The following is a 16,788-nucleotide window of genomic DNA, read 5'->3' as shown; positions in this document are numbered from 1 at the left end:
CCCCCACCCCCGTTCCCTGCCTTGGATGGTTTTTAGGTGGAGTCGTTTGCACCAAAACCCAATAGCTGCTGCTGTTCTTGCTGCTATTTTTTTTTTTTTTTTTTTTTAATGATACTGTTTCCACAGCAGGGGAAGAGAGAACTGATCCTGAACATACTCCCAGAGAATGAATAATCACAAGAAACTGGCTTAAGCAGCTCCCTGGATCTGGTGCATGATTTCGATTGAGTTTGATTTGATTTGATTTTTTTTTTCCCCAAGTCATCGTTCGCATTTTATTTTCTGCATTTTTTTTTTTTTTTTTTCACCTTTTGGGGGATTTGCAAACCGAATTACATGCATGTCCAGTGGGGGAAGGTTTAATTTTGACGATGGAGGGTCGTACTGTGGAGGCTGGGAGGACGGAAAGGCTCATGGCCACGGAATCTGTACCGGCCCGAAGGGTCAAGGTGAATATTCGGGCTCCTGGAGTCACGGCTTTGAGGTGCTGGGGGTCTACACTTGGCCCAGCGGCAACACTTACCAGGGCACCTGGGCGCAGGGCAAGCGCCATGGCATTGGCATGGAGAGCAAAGGGAAGTGGGTGTACAAAGGAGAGTGGACCCATGGATTTAAGGGACGGTACGGGGTCCGAGAATGCACTGGAAATGGGGCCAAGTACGAAGGCACCTGGAGCAATGGATTACAGGATGGCTACGGGACAGAGACCTACTCGGATGGAGGTAAGTGCTGCATCGATACCTTCCCGGCTGGGGCGGGCGGTGGCGTGGGGGTACGAGCCTCTGAACGGGGACCCCGGCTTTGGGCTGGAATCTGGGAGTTTGCAACCTGCTAGCTTGGAGCGAGGGATGCTCGTACCCCGCAGGAGATAAGGAACCAGCCCAGCATGGCATCAGCCCAGCTCTTTGCCACAGGTAGCCCCATATGTTCAGCTGGTCTCTGGGTGCTGGGTCTCCCCCCCCGCCACCTCCTCGACCAGGCTTTTTTGGGGAGGGGAGCTGGCTGCGCTTGATGAGCTGGGGGGATGCCCGGCTCTCGCCCAGGGGGGTCGGAGGATGGGGTGGGCCAAGGCGTCGGGAGATGACCCAAGTTGCACATGGGATTCACAGTTCTGACTGCACCACTGGAACCTGTAGGATTTGCATCGAAGCAACCCAGGGCAGAGGGGAGGTGAGCATGGGGGGGGTTCCAGGGCAGACGGGTACTGCTCTGGTGCTGCAAATGCTTCCAGCCAGGGGCTGGGGTCTTTGCGTGCCCTACAGCCCCCCCCCAAACGCAGCCCCACGCTTAATAATACCAGGCAAAAGACTTTAATTCAGACAAGAGTCTTACATTCCTAGTTTACGGCTTAATGCTCAGCGTAGGGGCTCAAAGGGATCACCAAAGCTATCCTCTGCCGTCAACACGGCTTAACGAGATGTGGAGGGGAAACTAGGATTAAATAAAAAACAAGAAAACCCAATTGGAGCGATCAAAAAAAATTGCTGGACTAACAAGCTTTAAGGCCGAACTAGGAGAAACAGCTGGTGCTCTGCTGTAAGTGGCTGTATCATCCTCTCTCATGTTTTGTGGCTACTTCCATCTAAATTGCCACCATAATACGAGGCAGGCCTACCTGCCGGCAGCCGGGGGCATTCGGCCGCGCTGCCCCGTTGTTTTGCTGGCAAATGTGCCCATCTGAAGCAGGCTCTTTTCATTTTTTTTTATTTTTTTCCCCAAGACATTATCATTTTTCCAGGACTGCTACGTTAAGGAAATTGCCGCGTTGGTGAGCTCCATCGCAGCCTTCCTGAAAGGTGCTGCAAGACATTTCTCTAGAAAACCCAGTTTGCTGCTTTGTGATTGTACAGGGAGGCAAGATTAAACGCTACCTGCAGCTGCTCTTTTATGCTTTTGAAGGGAGAGGTGGAACGATCTCTTGATTTTTAATGATAATTTTGTGCTGGTGGCTTTCTTCTAAAGGAAAATATAGCTGCAACCTTTTGTTTCAGCTGCCTGGAATAATGCTGGGGTCTGAGCTGGAATCTGCCGGGTGTGTGTTTGCAAGCCATCGATAAATCCTGGCAGTCCTTCCAGTTGAGAATAAAGCGCGGTCAGAGAATAATTGCAGTCTCCCACGTTCAAAGCGGTCAGGAGGGGATGTGGGAAAAGGGGGGGGGGGTTTCTGCATGCTCCCAACGCGAGTGCTGTCTCCCTGCTCCCCTCCTGGCACCCAGCCCCTGCCAGGGAGGTTGGGGAAAGGCAGACAGAAGTCTCGACAAACTACAGGTCTCCGAGGGCTGGGTGTTGCAGGGTTGGCCCCGTCCCCGGGCACGCACGTGCCCCCACCCTGGCACGCTTTCCCGTCAACCGCAGCGCAGCGGATCTTTGGGAAACCTGGGGAGCATCTCCAAATCGGGGTGGCTTACCAGCAGTTTCACCGTTTCTGAGAACCTACCAGAAGCAAAGAGCTTTTTCTTCCATCTTGTCAGGCCCGCCCCGGCTTCTCAGTGTTTGGGGACCGAAAAGCTATATTTGCGTGTTTGTCATTTTAGGAGGAGGTGAGAGGATCAGGAGGAGACAAGGACAGGGTCGGTAGCACGATTCTCCCCGCCCAGGGACTCTGCAAATCCTCCTAGGAGGAGGGGATGGCTGTGCTGGGGAAAGGCAGAGCGATGGTACCTGTGGCCAAACCCATCCTGCTGCTGGGAGCTGGGACGGGCCACACACATCCCGACCGGGCTCCTCCACGTCGGCTTTCCCCCCATTTCGGTTGGGCAGTCACCGCAGAGCGACTGAACCCAGCCGAAATTGCACTTTCACCAACTCGGTTGCAAGTACCCAGAGGCCACGGCCCTTTCCCAGTTGCCTGTCTCCATTCTGGGTGGAAAACGCCAAAGTTGGGCATCTCCAGCCTTTTGGACACCGAACCTTAATGAACTTTGTGTGTTTAGCTACAAGAAGCTGGTGCGTGCAGGAGCTCTGCTGGAAGGGTGGCTGCGTAGCTATGGCACAGGGGAGGCAACTGTTGGGAAGGATGTTTCTCATTAATCTGTTCAAGTTATTACCTTCATCAAACTGAAGTATCCTAGAAGCCTCGCCCCAGCATCTGTCACTTGCCACCCACAGATAAATATTCATCCCTTGCATTATTTTTTTTTTAGCACATCAACCATGGCTAGGGGATGGGTCCCTAAATGCACAGCGAGGCTCAGGAAGCGAGATGCCCCAAAATTCATGGGTTTCACTCCAATTTTACCATTTCCTTGCACAACCGTGGGTAAGGGCAAATCTCGACACTCCACCAACCGTCGCCAGCGCTATCTTGGGGCGCGATATTTTGCGTGACCAACGCGCACGTATCGATGTGTTGGACTTGGACGTGGGTTATGGCATGCGGTGGCCTAAGCCGCCTTGCCACCCCCCCCAAACCCCCCCACCGCCGTCCTGCCTCTGCTCGCCACCCCGGGGACCGTCCCCCGTCCCCCCCCCACGCCGGGTGCTCACGCCTGCCACGCGCGCACGCATGCACGCTTCCCCCACATGCAGCTTGCAGATCTCACACCTCCCACGCGGACACACTCATCGCCATGCACACACGCCTCTCCTCCCCACGCCGAGACGCCGCTTCGCCCCTCCGCTCGCATACCCACACACACGTGGTCTGCCCCCGGCCCCGCGCCGGCGCTCTCTGACCCAGCCACGCGCCGGATGAATGCCAACCGTGTTTCCCCGAGCCGCGCGGGATACACGTCCATCGACGCAAACCGATTACGCGGAGCCCAAATAAGCAAATTCGCTGTTCCCCTAGAAGCCCACGCTTTGCCAAATCTCCCCGGCACCGCTGCACGCCCGACCCGCGGTCCTGTGCCTGCGGCACGCCTGTGCACCATCCTGTCTTTCCCCTGCACACACGCGCTTGCTCGGACCCCCAAACCACGGTACTGCTGATACATCCTTATTTTTCTGTCCCAAATCCCTGCTACCTCCTGCCCCCATCCAGAAGCACCCAGATATTACATAAACCAGGCTGCTGAGGATCGCTTCGGTCGGATGCCGGAGTTGCACCACTCGTTTGCTGGGCCTGATTCAGCCCGGCTCCCGAGCGGGAGCAGGATTGCTCCCTTGCTTCAGGTGAAAGGGGCTGAATCCACCTGGATCAGCACTGATGTGAGCCGGAGCCGCTGCCATCGCTCTTGCTGGAGCTGGTGGAACCTCTTGGGAGCAGAGGGTTGGAGACCTTCTTCCATTGGAAACCCCCTCCCGAGCAGGTCTGGAGATCAGGAGACATCTCAGCTGGTTCCTGCCTTCCTGTAACTCCAGGGACGCTTTGGAAATACTCAATGATTTTACCCTGGGGACAGTTTGAGTTGTAACTGCAGGCTTGCCATGGAAGTCCTAGGGCTGTGCATTGGGTTTGGGTTTTGCTGCTGAAACCATGGTTTTGGGGGTGGATAAGATGGGGTGGATGAAGGAAGCCCCAAATCGTTTTTTTTGCTCTTTCCCTCCTTGCCAAAGCTGCTTTTCTCCTCCCTCCACCTCTCCCCAGCCAAGCATTTGGGATCTGAGACCGGACAGGAGCTTGGGGAGGGGACCAGCCCCTCTCTCGGGTCCCCTCGGGGAACGGCTCGCGCCGATTCCCCGGACTGGAGGTGCCCGCGGTGCGTCGCAACCGTGCCAGGTCCCTCCTGCTGCCACCCCCTCGCCCCATCCCGGGTACCCACGTGCTTCCACGCAACCTCGTTTCTCGGGGAGGGCTACCCCAAAACGGACGGGCGATCGCGTCGCGGCGTTCGTCTTGTGTAATCCTCCGTGCCCACTCACCTAAATGAATCATCCCCTTGATAGGTGAGTGAAATATAATTAGTGTTTTCATTGTTAGCACCGTGTGAGTAGGCAAGTGGGTTTTCTTGGCCCGGGCTGGGAAATTTTCGTGCTTTGCAAGCGACGGGGAGAGGGAAGCGGTGCGGTGGGAGCTGCCGGCGTGGGATCTCCCGCAGCCTGTCCTGCCGGGGCAGGAGCGGCGGCGGCTCCGTGCCCCACTTTTCCCACCTCCGCAGTGGCACCGGTGACACCTCCAGCCGCTCTCTTAGCAGGTGCCCAGGGAGCGACCAACCGAATGGCTTTGAAACGGTTGAGGAGGCGAAAAGCACGAAATATTTCGCAAAAGCGGGCCCCTTGCCAGCGTTAAAGGGCTGCTCTGGGCAGGGGGATGGACCGGGGATGCCGCAGGGGGACCTGCCTCTCCGGGAAGGGGCTGCAGCCCCCTCGCCTGAGCTGAGAAGTGGTTTTGGATGAACCAGCACCGACCAGTGCCGCTAAGGGCAGCGACATCACCGAGGGCTGCCGAGGGCCTCTCCGCATACCGGGTTTTTTTCCACGGGTTCCTCTACAGCTGCAGGGAACCAACGAGCGAGGGCAAATTTCCGTGCGATCTATTCATAGCGCGGATGTCAGAATTACCTTAAAAGTATCAGCTCTCGTCTTATTTTGCTGCCGGGAAGGAATTGTTGATGCACTTTAAATAGTGGGCGGAAACAAGCAAATACAAGCGCGCCCTGATGCCCGATCCTCCTGGTTCCTGCAGAATCCAGACCCGGCCGTAGCTGGTCCTAACAACCCCCTAAGAACCCGATAATTAAAAAAAAAGCTATAAACTTTGTTTATGAAGCATCTCACCATCTAGATTTGGTACCGAAGATGCTTGCAGTGCAACAGTGGATATAGGAGAGCAATAACTGAAATGTCAGGACCTGCCGAACACAGAAAAATGAATCGAAATACTAAATGAAGATTCTGACTGGCATCATTAAAAATAAATGTTATGAACTCATGGTAATTACTTATCTCTCTGGAACATGCTGCTTAGTTCCAGGTACAGCTGAGGACAGAGGAAGAAGGATTTTGACCCCGGGGAAAAGTACGTGAGAGAGAAATTGCCAGACAGGCTTAGACCCTCACTCCATCTTCTCCAGTGTTTTTATTCAGTGCATGATGCTCCAGGGGGTGGTGGAGGACCCCAGCCTTGGGGCAACCTGCACGCCCTTACGTGCCTCTCCCTGACCCATAACAGGGGGGTGACTTAGGTCCTGAAGCACAGTTTTAATTTCCTTTCACTGGGGATGCTGGGGTGGGTTTCTCATGGCTTTTAATGCAAATCTCAGGGTATTTGCATGTGATTCGATATCCCATGGGGCTCCTCGTGGTTGGGTGACATCTGCTCCTGTAGCTGAATGGTTTTTTTCCTTGAAGCTCCAGCTTGTGGAATCATGTGATTTTGCAAGATTTTTCAGCTTGATTTTGGAAGCAAGGTTTCCACCCAGACTATTGCAGAAAAGTCGTTCTTACAGGCTTGGAAACCAGAAGATGAGAGCTAAAAATGCCTTGATTTTTAAAATGAACCTGATTAATTTTGAATGCTTGGAGCCAGGTAACACTGATGTAGATGAATTATCTGTATTAATGCAGGCATGACTTGAAAGTAGAGAAGCTGGGCAGGATGGGGTTGGTGATGGTCATATAGAGGGTAACACTGTGGTTTAGCAGCATCTGTCGTGTGAGATTTGGCAGGTTTTGCCTATTTGGGGTCTGGCTTTGGCATTGACTGAAATCCTGACCAAGGAAGGATTTTTTTTCACAGGGGTTTGCAATAGTTACAGAAGAGTCTTGACGCTAGTTTGCCCCTGCAATAAGCTGTTTAACTTACAATTCAAGTATTTGTGAACAAAAAGGGGGAGCTTGGAGAAAAAAACCCACTTGAATGGCAAGTGTTTATATTCTGGGGTTTGATATTGGCTTTTCAAAGACAGATTCTGGCCTTTGAATCAAAAATCCTTAAAAATTGCAATTGATGCATAAGCATTCCCTTAGAACAGCCATTCCTTTCCCAAAATTACTCCCTGAAGAGGTTCCACTTACTCATAACATACAGCAAAGCATCATGAATTTTCATGAATGAGTGAACAGCCAGGGCAAGGTCCCTAAGTTTGCAGATATTTGCACCAAGATGATCGCTGTAAAGATACGATTTCCTGCTCAGGGCATCACTTTGGATCTGCAAGGTGTTTCCCTCGACTGAATAAGGGATTGATCATTTATTTCGCAGGAAATAAATAAAGGCTGCTCTCACCTCATCCCTGTGCTGTCCCCACACCTGGTGCAGCCCCATATCCCCAATCCATGGGGAGATCAGCCTCATCCCATGGAGCTGAGCATCTCTCACACCTCGCCAGGGATGCAGCCCCCCAAAACCCGGTGCCGGCGCACAGCCCTGTTTGTAAGCGCTGGAGAATTAGCCCTTACTCCCACGAGCTCTGCTGAGAAATGGGGTGAGATCACAGAGTTTGCGATGAGGATTAGAGCGCCGGAGGATTAACAGACTAAGCATTAGCCCGATTTCACTCTGCTTTGTGAGAGGAGCACATTAGCCATAATAAAGGTGCTGAGCGATACGTTAATGTGTTTCGCGCCCCTTGTGCTAAAGCCTCATCCCGGTTTTGGCCCCAGTCGGTGGCTGAATCCGCAGGGATTCAGCTGCCCTGGCTAAAACTATGGGCCCCGTTTCACCAGAGGATGATGCTCCCTTGACTTTCCCTGACTCCGGTGAACCTGATGCTTCCCACTCCCAGGAAGACTAGAAATTTCTTTCTTTAGCTCTTTCCTTTCGAAAAACTGTATTTCCCCTGACTCCAGGATCTGGTGCTTTAAGGAAAATCGTGACTGGCCTGAGACGCATTACGAGGCTCATCAGAATTAGCGATGCCGAGATTTGATTGTCATTATAATGGTTTGAAACATTTCTCCGAATGCTGGCTGGAGAAGGCAATTACTAACAAATGCAAACAGGCTCGGGGAAGCAGGAGATACAGAAGCAATGAGAGAGAAGAAGAGGGAGGGGATGCTCAGGACGGACTTGCGTTTTGCTGCACACAATGGAGAGCAAATTGAGTTTTTCCCCCTCGAAGCAAATAGCCGAAATGCCTCGGAAGCCATTGTGAGGCGAGCCTGAACCTAGCCATGGGTCTGGGGGGATGCTCCTCTTGCAGAAGTTATCCGAGCTGAATTTCCATATGTGATTTTTCTGGAGTGGCTTCTCCTTAATATTATAAGGGCACGTATTCATTACTGGCCAGTCCCTGTGAAAAATGGCTTAATCCCTGCAGCTGGGGTTCTCTTCGGAGGTAGGACATCAGATTTGGGGCTTTGCCCCATTCCCTGCCCTGCCGTAGGTTTGCTTTTGGCTGTGCAAAGCCATTTTGTGCCAGCAGCAGAAGGATGCACACACCTCATTTTGTTGGAGGAGCTCATCCTCAATCTTGCTCTCTGCCTCAGTTTCCCATCTGTAAGTGCAAGTATCAGCAATCTTTGCGATACTGTGACGCACATTAATGTTTGCCAGTGAGGGAAGTAGCTTCATTCTGCTGATCTCCTGATTGCAAAATATCTTTGGGGCAGGCATCGTGGCAATGAGAACGCAAAGGACTCCCCATGTTTTGGATGGGGCTCATATTCCTCAGATGAGCGTTCTCGCCACATGTGAACCTGCCTTTCAGATGGTTTTCCCCATGGAGAACAGTTGAGCAATCTGTGATATTTCAGCCAGCGTTACTTTAGGTTGTTATTTGCATCCACAGAGGAGGAGGCAGACTCCCTGGCTGTGGTGTGAGGCTGTATAAATCCATCTCCTCTCTCCTGCCCCCAGATTTCGCTCCCGCAGAGATGCCCAGCGAGGTGCTGGCCCTGCCAGGGCCAGCCCCGCACACACCTCTACCTGCTTGCAAAGTGATCTCCTATGGTACCACATGCAAACCCAACCACCCCACTGTTTTGTTTGCTTAGAGGGAGGATCCCTGCCATTTAGCTTTAAAAAGTGCAAGCTAACCATGCTGATATGAGCTGCAGATCTGTAATGATTTATTATTTGTTGAGCCCCAGCAACAGACTTAATGCTACCCAGCACCCAGGCAGTAGAAAGCAGCCCATGACAGCTCTGCTTTAGTCCTCTTCTCCTCTCTTCTCTGCTCTGCCGCCTTCTCCTTTCCCTCTTCCCCTTCTCTCCTCCACAGATGCCTAGACCTCACTGTGCCCGTTGTGTATGTATGTATCCAGCCTCGCATTAAGCTATATGACTAACATCCATCACGTGTTTATGCCTGCAGATTATATTTGCATACTCAAAAATCCATATTTTATTTCTTCCCCTGTGTAAGCAGTTACCAGAGCATATTTTTGGCAAATTAGCAGCCACAGCAGAAGCATCTGACTGTGTTTTTAGCATGGCTTGGTGATGGTCAGAGGCCTGGAGAGCCTTGGCAGGGCTGGGGAGAGGTAATTTCCCGCTGACGCCGTATCCACGCGGCATTGCACGCACGCACCGTCGCTGATTCCCAACGCACGTGGCAAGACCTAGCCCTCCATACCATGCCCGGGTGGGATTTAGGTGAGCATCTGGGGGACGATTGCTGCTCTCTGACCGGCAGCTGGGGACAGGGCAGGGAATGCAAGTCACCCAGCGCGACACCTCGTCCTGCTGCCAGGAGTGATAATGCAGGAAAGATGGCTCTTGGGAAGTCTTGGCAAAAAAACACACACCCACGTGCATGCTCGGGAGGACCCGTACATGCAGGTAGCGCGTTTCGGGGGGCACATTTTTGCCAGCGAGGCCCCCTGATTGCTGGACATCAGCCGGGGTGGCCAACAAGGGTGTCCCCGTTATCACTCCATCAGGACTGGGGCTGAATTAGCATCCTCCAGTCCTCTCTCTTCTCTCCCACATCTTCTCTTTGGGATGGATGTTTCTGAGATGCTAAACGTGATTTGTGCATGAATCCTCCCTCGGCCTTTCTGATATCAAATAGCTGGAAAGTGATATCTCTAAAACTTGCTCCTGTCGTAATTCGAGAGACCGGCCTAATTATTGCCATCGGATGGCTTTAATTAATATGTTGCAGAGTTCAGAGATGAGGAGGGGTGAGCATACCAAGAAAGATCTTTCGCAAGATGAACCAGCAATTTGCAAGGCCTAATTACTTCGGCTTGGTTTGGAAAAGTGGATGGGCACTTTGGACAACTCAGACCTCATTCCCAAATTTTGCTGAGTGGCGAAAGTGAGCTGGGAGGTTTGGATCACTGCCGTTGCCGAACAGAGTCACCGTAACAGGCAGATCTGGCTGTGCTTCAAGGATGGGACAGAGGCTACAGAGGAACCTGCCCTTTGAAGCCTGCTGCTTTTGTGTTCTGTGAAAGCCTGCGTAGCTGCGCCCGTGTCGCTGATTATTTTAGCTAAACTGGAAATAGCTTGCATTGACCCATGGCAGTAGGTTATTTGTATTTTTTTTAACTCTTATTTTTAAATGGTTTTTCTACGCATTTGACTTTTTTTCCAAGGTCATGTTGTGATAATAGTATGTATGCATCCACAGGCCTCAAAATGCTTTACAACATCCTAAATAACTGCTTGAATTTCTCCATACGAGAAACTGAAGTGGAGCAAGGCAGGGCAGGTCTGTGCAAACCTCCCCACGGGCTTTACCCCGTGTGCTTGCCAAGGGCTTTGTCCTGCAGGACACGGAACTGGCCGTCTCGGTTCGGGAAAAGCCTGTGAGCAGCGTTCGGTCCGTAAAGCTTGTACTTAATGGTGTTCTTGGGCTGGAGCCAGAGGGCTCAGCAGCCTGCAAAATGCCAAATCCTTGGGTACAGGGAGAGGGAGGAAAGGAATGCAGCCATTCCAGCCCCCAAAATCATGACTTCTGTCTCCTTCCAATGCCATGGTGAAGATGGACAGGGTTTATATCCAAGTGCACGATCCCACCTTGGGCCAAGGGAAGCCCCATGTACGTGGCTGGGCTGTGAGCAGCTCATCTTCATCCCTTGGGGCTTCCCCCTGCATCGTTCAAAATCCACCTATTTTTCCGGTGTGCCCTAAGGGAACTCCCAGTGCTGATTATTTGTCTGAAAGCCGGACTCCCCCGGGCATTGGTGTTGGTCTTCGCCATCTCTCCGTAAGCAGGAGAGGACTGCGGGTGCCAGGCAGCCCCTCAGCTCGGGGCAGCAAGCGGCAAAGCCGGGCGCTTTCCACCCTCTGGCACGTCTCACCTTCTCCTGCTGAGTGGCAATGCTGTAGACCACCTCCATCTGGGCCAGAAAGGCCATTTTCTAGATATTTCAGGTCTCCTTTCCCTCTCCATCGCTCTCTTATGTGCAAAAGGCACCTCATACGGAGACAAATGGCATCAGTGAAGTGATTCTCCTTCTTGCTCGAGGTTTCAGCCCAGTGTGCTGCGTGTGGGAAGAGCAAGCCAGGAGTTGGTTGCCTCTTCCCAGCCGTGGTGAAGACCTCGTCTGCAAAAGCGAGTGGTTCCCTCTGCGGTCCTGGGCCCATGAGCACCCACGCAAGCCCTGCCACAGCAGCTGTATCCTGGGGAGAGGAGCTGGAGCTGGGTCTCCTCCTTCCCTGCTCCCCAGGAAGATCCCCAAAAACTCTTTGGCAAAGCCAAGGAAATGAACGGAAAGCTGTCGTTCTTCCTGGTGTCTGTAATGCCTCAGATCCTCCCGGAGCGCTTTGCATAGGAGCTAATTAGTCTTCCCAATACCCAGCTGAAGCACTGGAGTGCCGAGGCATTATCCGTCTTTCCAGCAGGGAACACGGAGGCACAGGGGTTGCACCCAGCTGTCTCGCTGACGGCTTCGCACGGGTCCTGCTCGCCTCCCCAATTCTGCAAGGTGCAAACCAGGGTAAACACTGATTTAGGGGATTTTGGCATTATGGGGACAACAGGAGCAGCCCTGCAGAGGCCCTGCTCTCTTCCCAGAATGACTTTTAGCCTCCTGAGCCAAATGCTGAGAAAGCGCTGAATAACTGCAACAAATTAGATTACTTTTTGGTACTTGTCATTTCTCAAAACATATGATCTTCTGCTGGAGCATCAGGAATGATGCTTTGGAGGCCAGTGACTTCTCGCTTTCTGCTTTCAGCCTGGCTGGCTCTGGCCAAGGATGGGGCTCTGCACGGTCCTCAAGGCAATGGAAATTCCTTAGTTTTAAAAGCCGTTTGCAAACAACCCAGCCTTGCTCCAAGGGGAGTGAGCCAAAAAAACCCCAAAACCCAGGCTAAAGAACACAAGTGAAAGTGGCCAACAACCACATTGCTCATTTTCTTCTCTCCATGTTTCCATCCCATCCCGACTTTCTCCTCTTTCCCACGAACCCGTTCCCTTTCTCACGCTCCATCTGCTGTTTCTGAAAGAGGAATATTCTCGCCAATCCATCTTTCAGGATGACTTCAGTTATTTTCTCCTAGCCTCAGATTATGCCCTTTCCTTATCTCTGCTCCCCACGCATGCACACGCGTGTCCACATCCCCACCCTTCTTGGCATCACCTTTATCTTGGCCAAATCCCACTGGAGCAATTACACCAGGAGTCAAGAAATCTTCCCTGGGGTAAAACTGCGGCGAGGGACAGCACAACCTGCTTATTCCCTCAGGCTCTGATTTTGCTGCAAAATTCCCATTCCCAGGGCAAGATCAGGCCCTCTTTTCAGCCGGATTGTGGTGGTGGCTGAGATTTCTTGGCTTGGCTGTCCAGTGCTGTCCTATCATGCATCTGCTCTTGTCCATGACTTCATCCAGCCCTACCTCTGGCCACACAGCTCAGCTGCCCGCAGCTGCCTGCACGATGCTGCCCGGACTGCGTAATGGATGCTGCATTTTCCCCGATGCAATCACTCCATTAATCTCACACAATTAATGCTTCAGGAAGCATTTTGCAAATATTGATAGTAAGGAAAGAGCTACAATGCAGAAATGGCTGCTGCTTTGGTTGTATTACCGTAGTAAGTCACAAATTACCTAGCTCAGGAGGATTTTGTTTCCGTGTCCAAGACTTTCTTGGCTGCTCTTTGTCCTTTTTGCCCAGTGCAAAGGGGCCACACAGACATGGGATAGATATTTGGGGCATCTTGGAGGCATCCATAAGAGTGACCTGCATGGCTGGGGGGAAGAGGTTGGCACGTTTTCCTCCCCAGCAATTCTCCTCCATCCCTGTGGCTTTGCCTCTTTTCCATAGGGCACCGGCTTAGGCAATGCAATTAGCTTGTAGCCAGGATTGTGGTAGAGTTGGCTTGTTCCCTGCTTCCCATCCCAACGGAGGCGTGATCCCCTCTTGCACACAGTTAAAGAGGGCATCTGCTCTTCTGCCCCGACCTTGGGAGCTGCTCAGCTCCCTACATTTGCACTGAAGTCCTTGAGGACCTCCGTTCAGCACCTCAGAGGATCAGTCTGGGGAACTTTCGCATCAGACGTGCTTGTCCCATTACACCCAGCCCCATCCTACGGGTCCCCACTGCACGGCCTTCCCGTGGCACGCTCCCTTTTCAGCTCCCTAGCTCTGAAACAGCTATAGCCGGTTCATCCTGGCACGTAAAGTGGAAAATCATAAAATCCTGTTTCCTCTGCAGGGAGAAAGAGTCTCCCGGCTCCTTGTGAGATTAAGCTTTGTGCATATATCTGAAAATGTTAGGGGGCAGAGGTTAAGCTGAGCAGTGCAAGGGGAGGAGGTGACAGTGCTTAGCAATGCAGATCAGATGGCTCTGAGACCTTCCAGCGTTCATGGCCAAATCCTGGGATATTTAGGGGTTTAAAACATAATGAAGTCAGATGAAGGAAGGAGTGCTGTTTGGGTGAGGAAGGATGGATGAACTCAGGTCCCTGGAAGGAAGTTTTCTGATCTCCTGGTGGCCATGAAGGTGGCCAGATGTCTCGGTGGCCATCAGGGAGGTGACCATGCCCTCCTAGGCAATCCCCAGAGGCAATCCATGCTGTTGCCTCCAGCAGGGAAGCAATCAGGAAAGCAACAATACCCATGAAAACAGATTTGGGGTTTGGGTTTTGCGCTCTGCTGGGAGTCGCTCCATGATGCTGGAAGGGGAGAAACAGGCTGGGATGGCTCCTCAAGTCCTTGTATCCTCTGCCTAGAAAAATCAGCCTTGCCAAGGAGATGCAGCGATTGCTCCTGGCAGCCTGGCAATTCTAGGAGTAGGTTTTAAGGCCACGCAAAGATGACAGCTTCCCAGGCACCTCTGCCTTGCTGGAGATACGCACAGGCGCTGGCTGCAGCTGTAACCTGCTGTGACCAATTTGCCACCTCTGCTCCAGCTGAGATGCGCTGTCACGCCTGCTCCGAGAGCGCTTTGTTCTGCTTTTTGCCGCTGCCTCTGGTTTTCAGCAAAGGGCCGAGCTTGCTTTATGGTGCTTCAGTTTAATCTGCTTTTTTTTTTTTTTTCAGCTGGAGATTTGCTAGGGGACAGGGAGGTCAAGGGACCTGCCTGGGGACAGGGACTGACTCAAGGGGTTCAGCCGAGGGAAAGGGAGTCCAGGACTTGGGCAGGGCAGCTCTGACGGATCTCATGCAGGACCTTTTCTCCCTGTCCCCTTGCCCTCACTGGCATCTTTCCCTGAAACCCACTGAATCCATCTCTAGGGGAAACAGGAGGCTGAGCGTGGTGCGAGGACATCCCAAGCCATCCTGGGGGCTCCCTTTGCGGGGGTGCTGGGTGAAATCTCTCTCACCTAGCTGCTGCCCATCACCCCCAGAAGGTTGTCCTGAGATGCTCTGGGAAGGAACCAGAAAGGGGAGCAAGACGGCGCCAAGTCTGCGGGGGATGGACGGACGGCTTGGTGCGCTCTCCCCTGCCACAGGCACCATTCCAGGGTACCACTGGGCATGGGGAGAGCTGTGGGTGCACGGCATCGGTCGTTGCCTGTTCTTGGGGACACCAAAGTGGGCTGCAGCGGGGCAAGCCAGGCTCACTGCTCAAACCCAACCACAGGACATGTCTGATGTCTCCTCCGAGCTGTTTGCCCACCATCTTGCTGGTTGTCCCCCATCCTTTTCCATACCAGCACTGCCACCACCTCCTTGCTTTTGCCCTGCTGGTGCCTGCCATAATCCCGGTTCTCTGCCTCCCTCCCCGGTGCTAATCCTATAAAACCTCGGTAAATCCTGCCCACCTGGCCCTGCCTCTCCATGTCCCTTCTCTGAGGCAGTCTTTGTGGGGTCCCCTAGCTTGGGGCTGGCATTTTTTTTTGGGGTGCACAAGGCCGTCACTCAGATAATGTAGCACCTTGGGGGATTGCTTGCATCGGAGCACCGAGGAGGATGTCTGAGCCCCAGGGGGGTTGTACAAAGTGCTAGGAGCTGTTAGATAAAACAGATGATGCACCCCAAAATATACCCCAAAATGTGCCTGGGTGCTGGTTTCATGCTCTTGGGAAACAGTTCCCGTGCTCAGCGTGAGTTGCTCCAGCCTGTGCCCATCTCCAGAGCTACTGCTGACCCCAGGGAGCGGGCAGTGGAAACCCCTAAGGGAGCCCTGGGGGTAGGATCGGGATGAGGAATGAAACAGAGCAAAAGGATGCGTAGCTTAGGGTTGGGATTGCTCCTTGCAGTGAGAGTAGAGTTTATCTGGGCTGAGGATGGCCAGCACAGCCTGTTTTAATAATCCCTTCCGCTGGGATGGTGGAAGATGTTAGGAGGGAACACGCTGCAGCAAGGCGGATGGGTCTCAAGGAACAAAATTTTTGCAGCCAAAAGAGCGGGCTCAGGTGGACCCGGGTTGCTCATGTCTGTGAATCGTGGCCTGATCGCTAAGGGCAAAGAGCATCTTGTGCAGAGAGGGGATGGAAAGCCTCTATCGGACTGAGCCGGCAGTAATCATCCAGGCTGTTTTCATCGGGGCCGTTTCGGTTTGATTCTCACCGGGTTCACTGTTTCAGCAAGTCTATTTTAAGACTCCTTTGGCGAGAGGGAGCGGGGCTGGTGCGAAGGGAGGCCCCGATGCTGCAAGGTGTTGCCTGCGGCCATCCCAGCGTGGGGCCCTGCTCTTTGCATCACCGGCCGGGGATGGGAGGCAGCAGGGCAGCCCCAGGCTGGAACCGGCCACGGCATCCCAGTAGCACCAGTGCCAGGCGAGGAGCCGTCCTCGGGCTCATCAATTCACCCCGCGAGGGCTTAGGCGGGCAGTGAATCAGTGCATCTCAAGCTAGTCCAGAAAAGATTAAGCCGACCTAAGAATAAAAACAAGCCCTGCAGTTCAACCGGCTGGGATAAAACGAGAAAGCGTGCCAATCGCCGAGCTCCAGGAGGGGAAGGGATTATAAACCCCGGGCAGATTATCACCACGCATGTCGGTGCACAGGGCAGGCGTTATGCTCCGGTTGTGTTTCCCGGTCTGGATGGGTTTCTTGTGCCTCCATTCCCAGGGCTGCGGCGAGGTCCCGTGTGTGTTTCATCCCGCTAACGACCAGTTAAGCAACTCCAGTAAATGCCCACGCAAATGTAGGAGTTCAAACAGGGGCACATTTCCAAGGAGAATAACCAAATGGATGTCTCCCCATGAGGCCTTTATTTCTATAGAGCCTCTCCCTTCCGCTACGCGCCGGATGAAAGGCGCTGTGTATATAAATAAATGCATTGTAATATACCATCCGCTTTGATCACTGCCGGCAGCATGGATGGGATCGGAGTCTGCTCCTGGATAACGATTCCCCTACCCCGTCTCCCCGCTCCCTTCCCTTTCAAATTAGGGGCTGATCTAAGGGGCAGTTCCTCGAAGCGTCGCTCCATGCTCAGCGATGCCTTGGCTGGTTTCTGATATTTCTGCGCTGCAGCTGGAGTGTGTGCCTGCAATCCAACCAAGATGTTATTTTTTCCTCCCACAATGTGACATTACAATCCTTGTCACGGAGATGGGACTGGGATCCAGAGCTGCATTTTGCTGTCCCCGCTAACGAAGGGCTTGTAAAGGATGCGG

General features: G+C 53.0%; 1 protein-coding gene across 1 annotated transcript in view; it reads left to right on the top strand.

Moving 5' to 3' along the window:
* Positions 1-139: 139 nt before the first annotated feature.
* JPH3 (junctophilin 3) overlaps positions 140-16,788 on the top strand; it is a 55,709-nt gene continuing 39,060 nt past the window's right edge. The window contains exon 1 of the mRNA XM_010579606.1: positions 140-722. Coding sequence (XP_010577908.1) covers positions 341-722 — 382 coding nt within the window. The 5' untranslated portion in view covers positions 140-340. The remainder of the gene's footprint in view (positions 723-16,788) is intronic.

Source organism: Haliaeetus leucocephalus, unplaced genomic scaffold, assembly GCF_000737465.1.
Source record: "Haliaeetus leucocephalus isolate CR32 unplaced genomic scaffold, Haliaeetus_leucocephalus-4.0 Scaffold668, whole genome shotgun sequence".
Taxonomy (NCBI): Eukaryota; Metazoa; Chordata; class Aves; order Accipitriformes; family Accipitridae; genus Haliaeetus; species Haliaeetus leucocephalus.
Note: the sequence above shows the minus strand (reverse complement) of the source record. Positions and strands in the feature narration are given on the sequence as shown.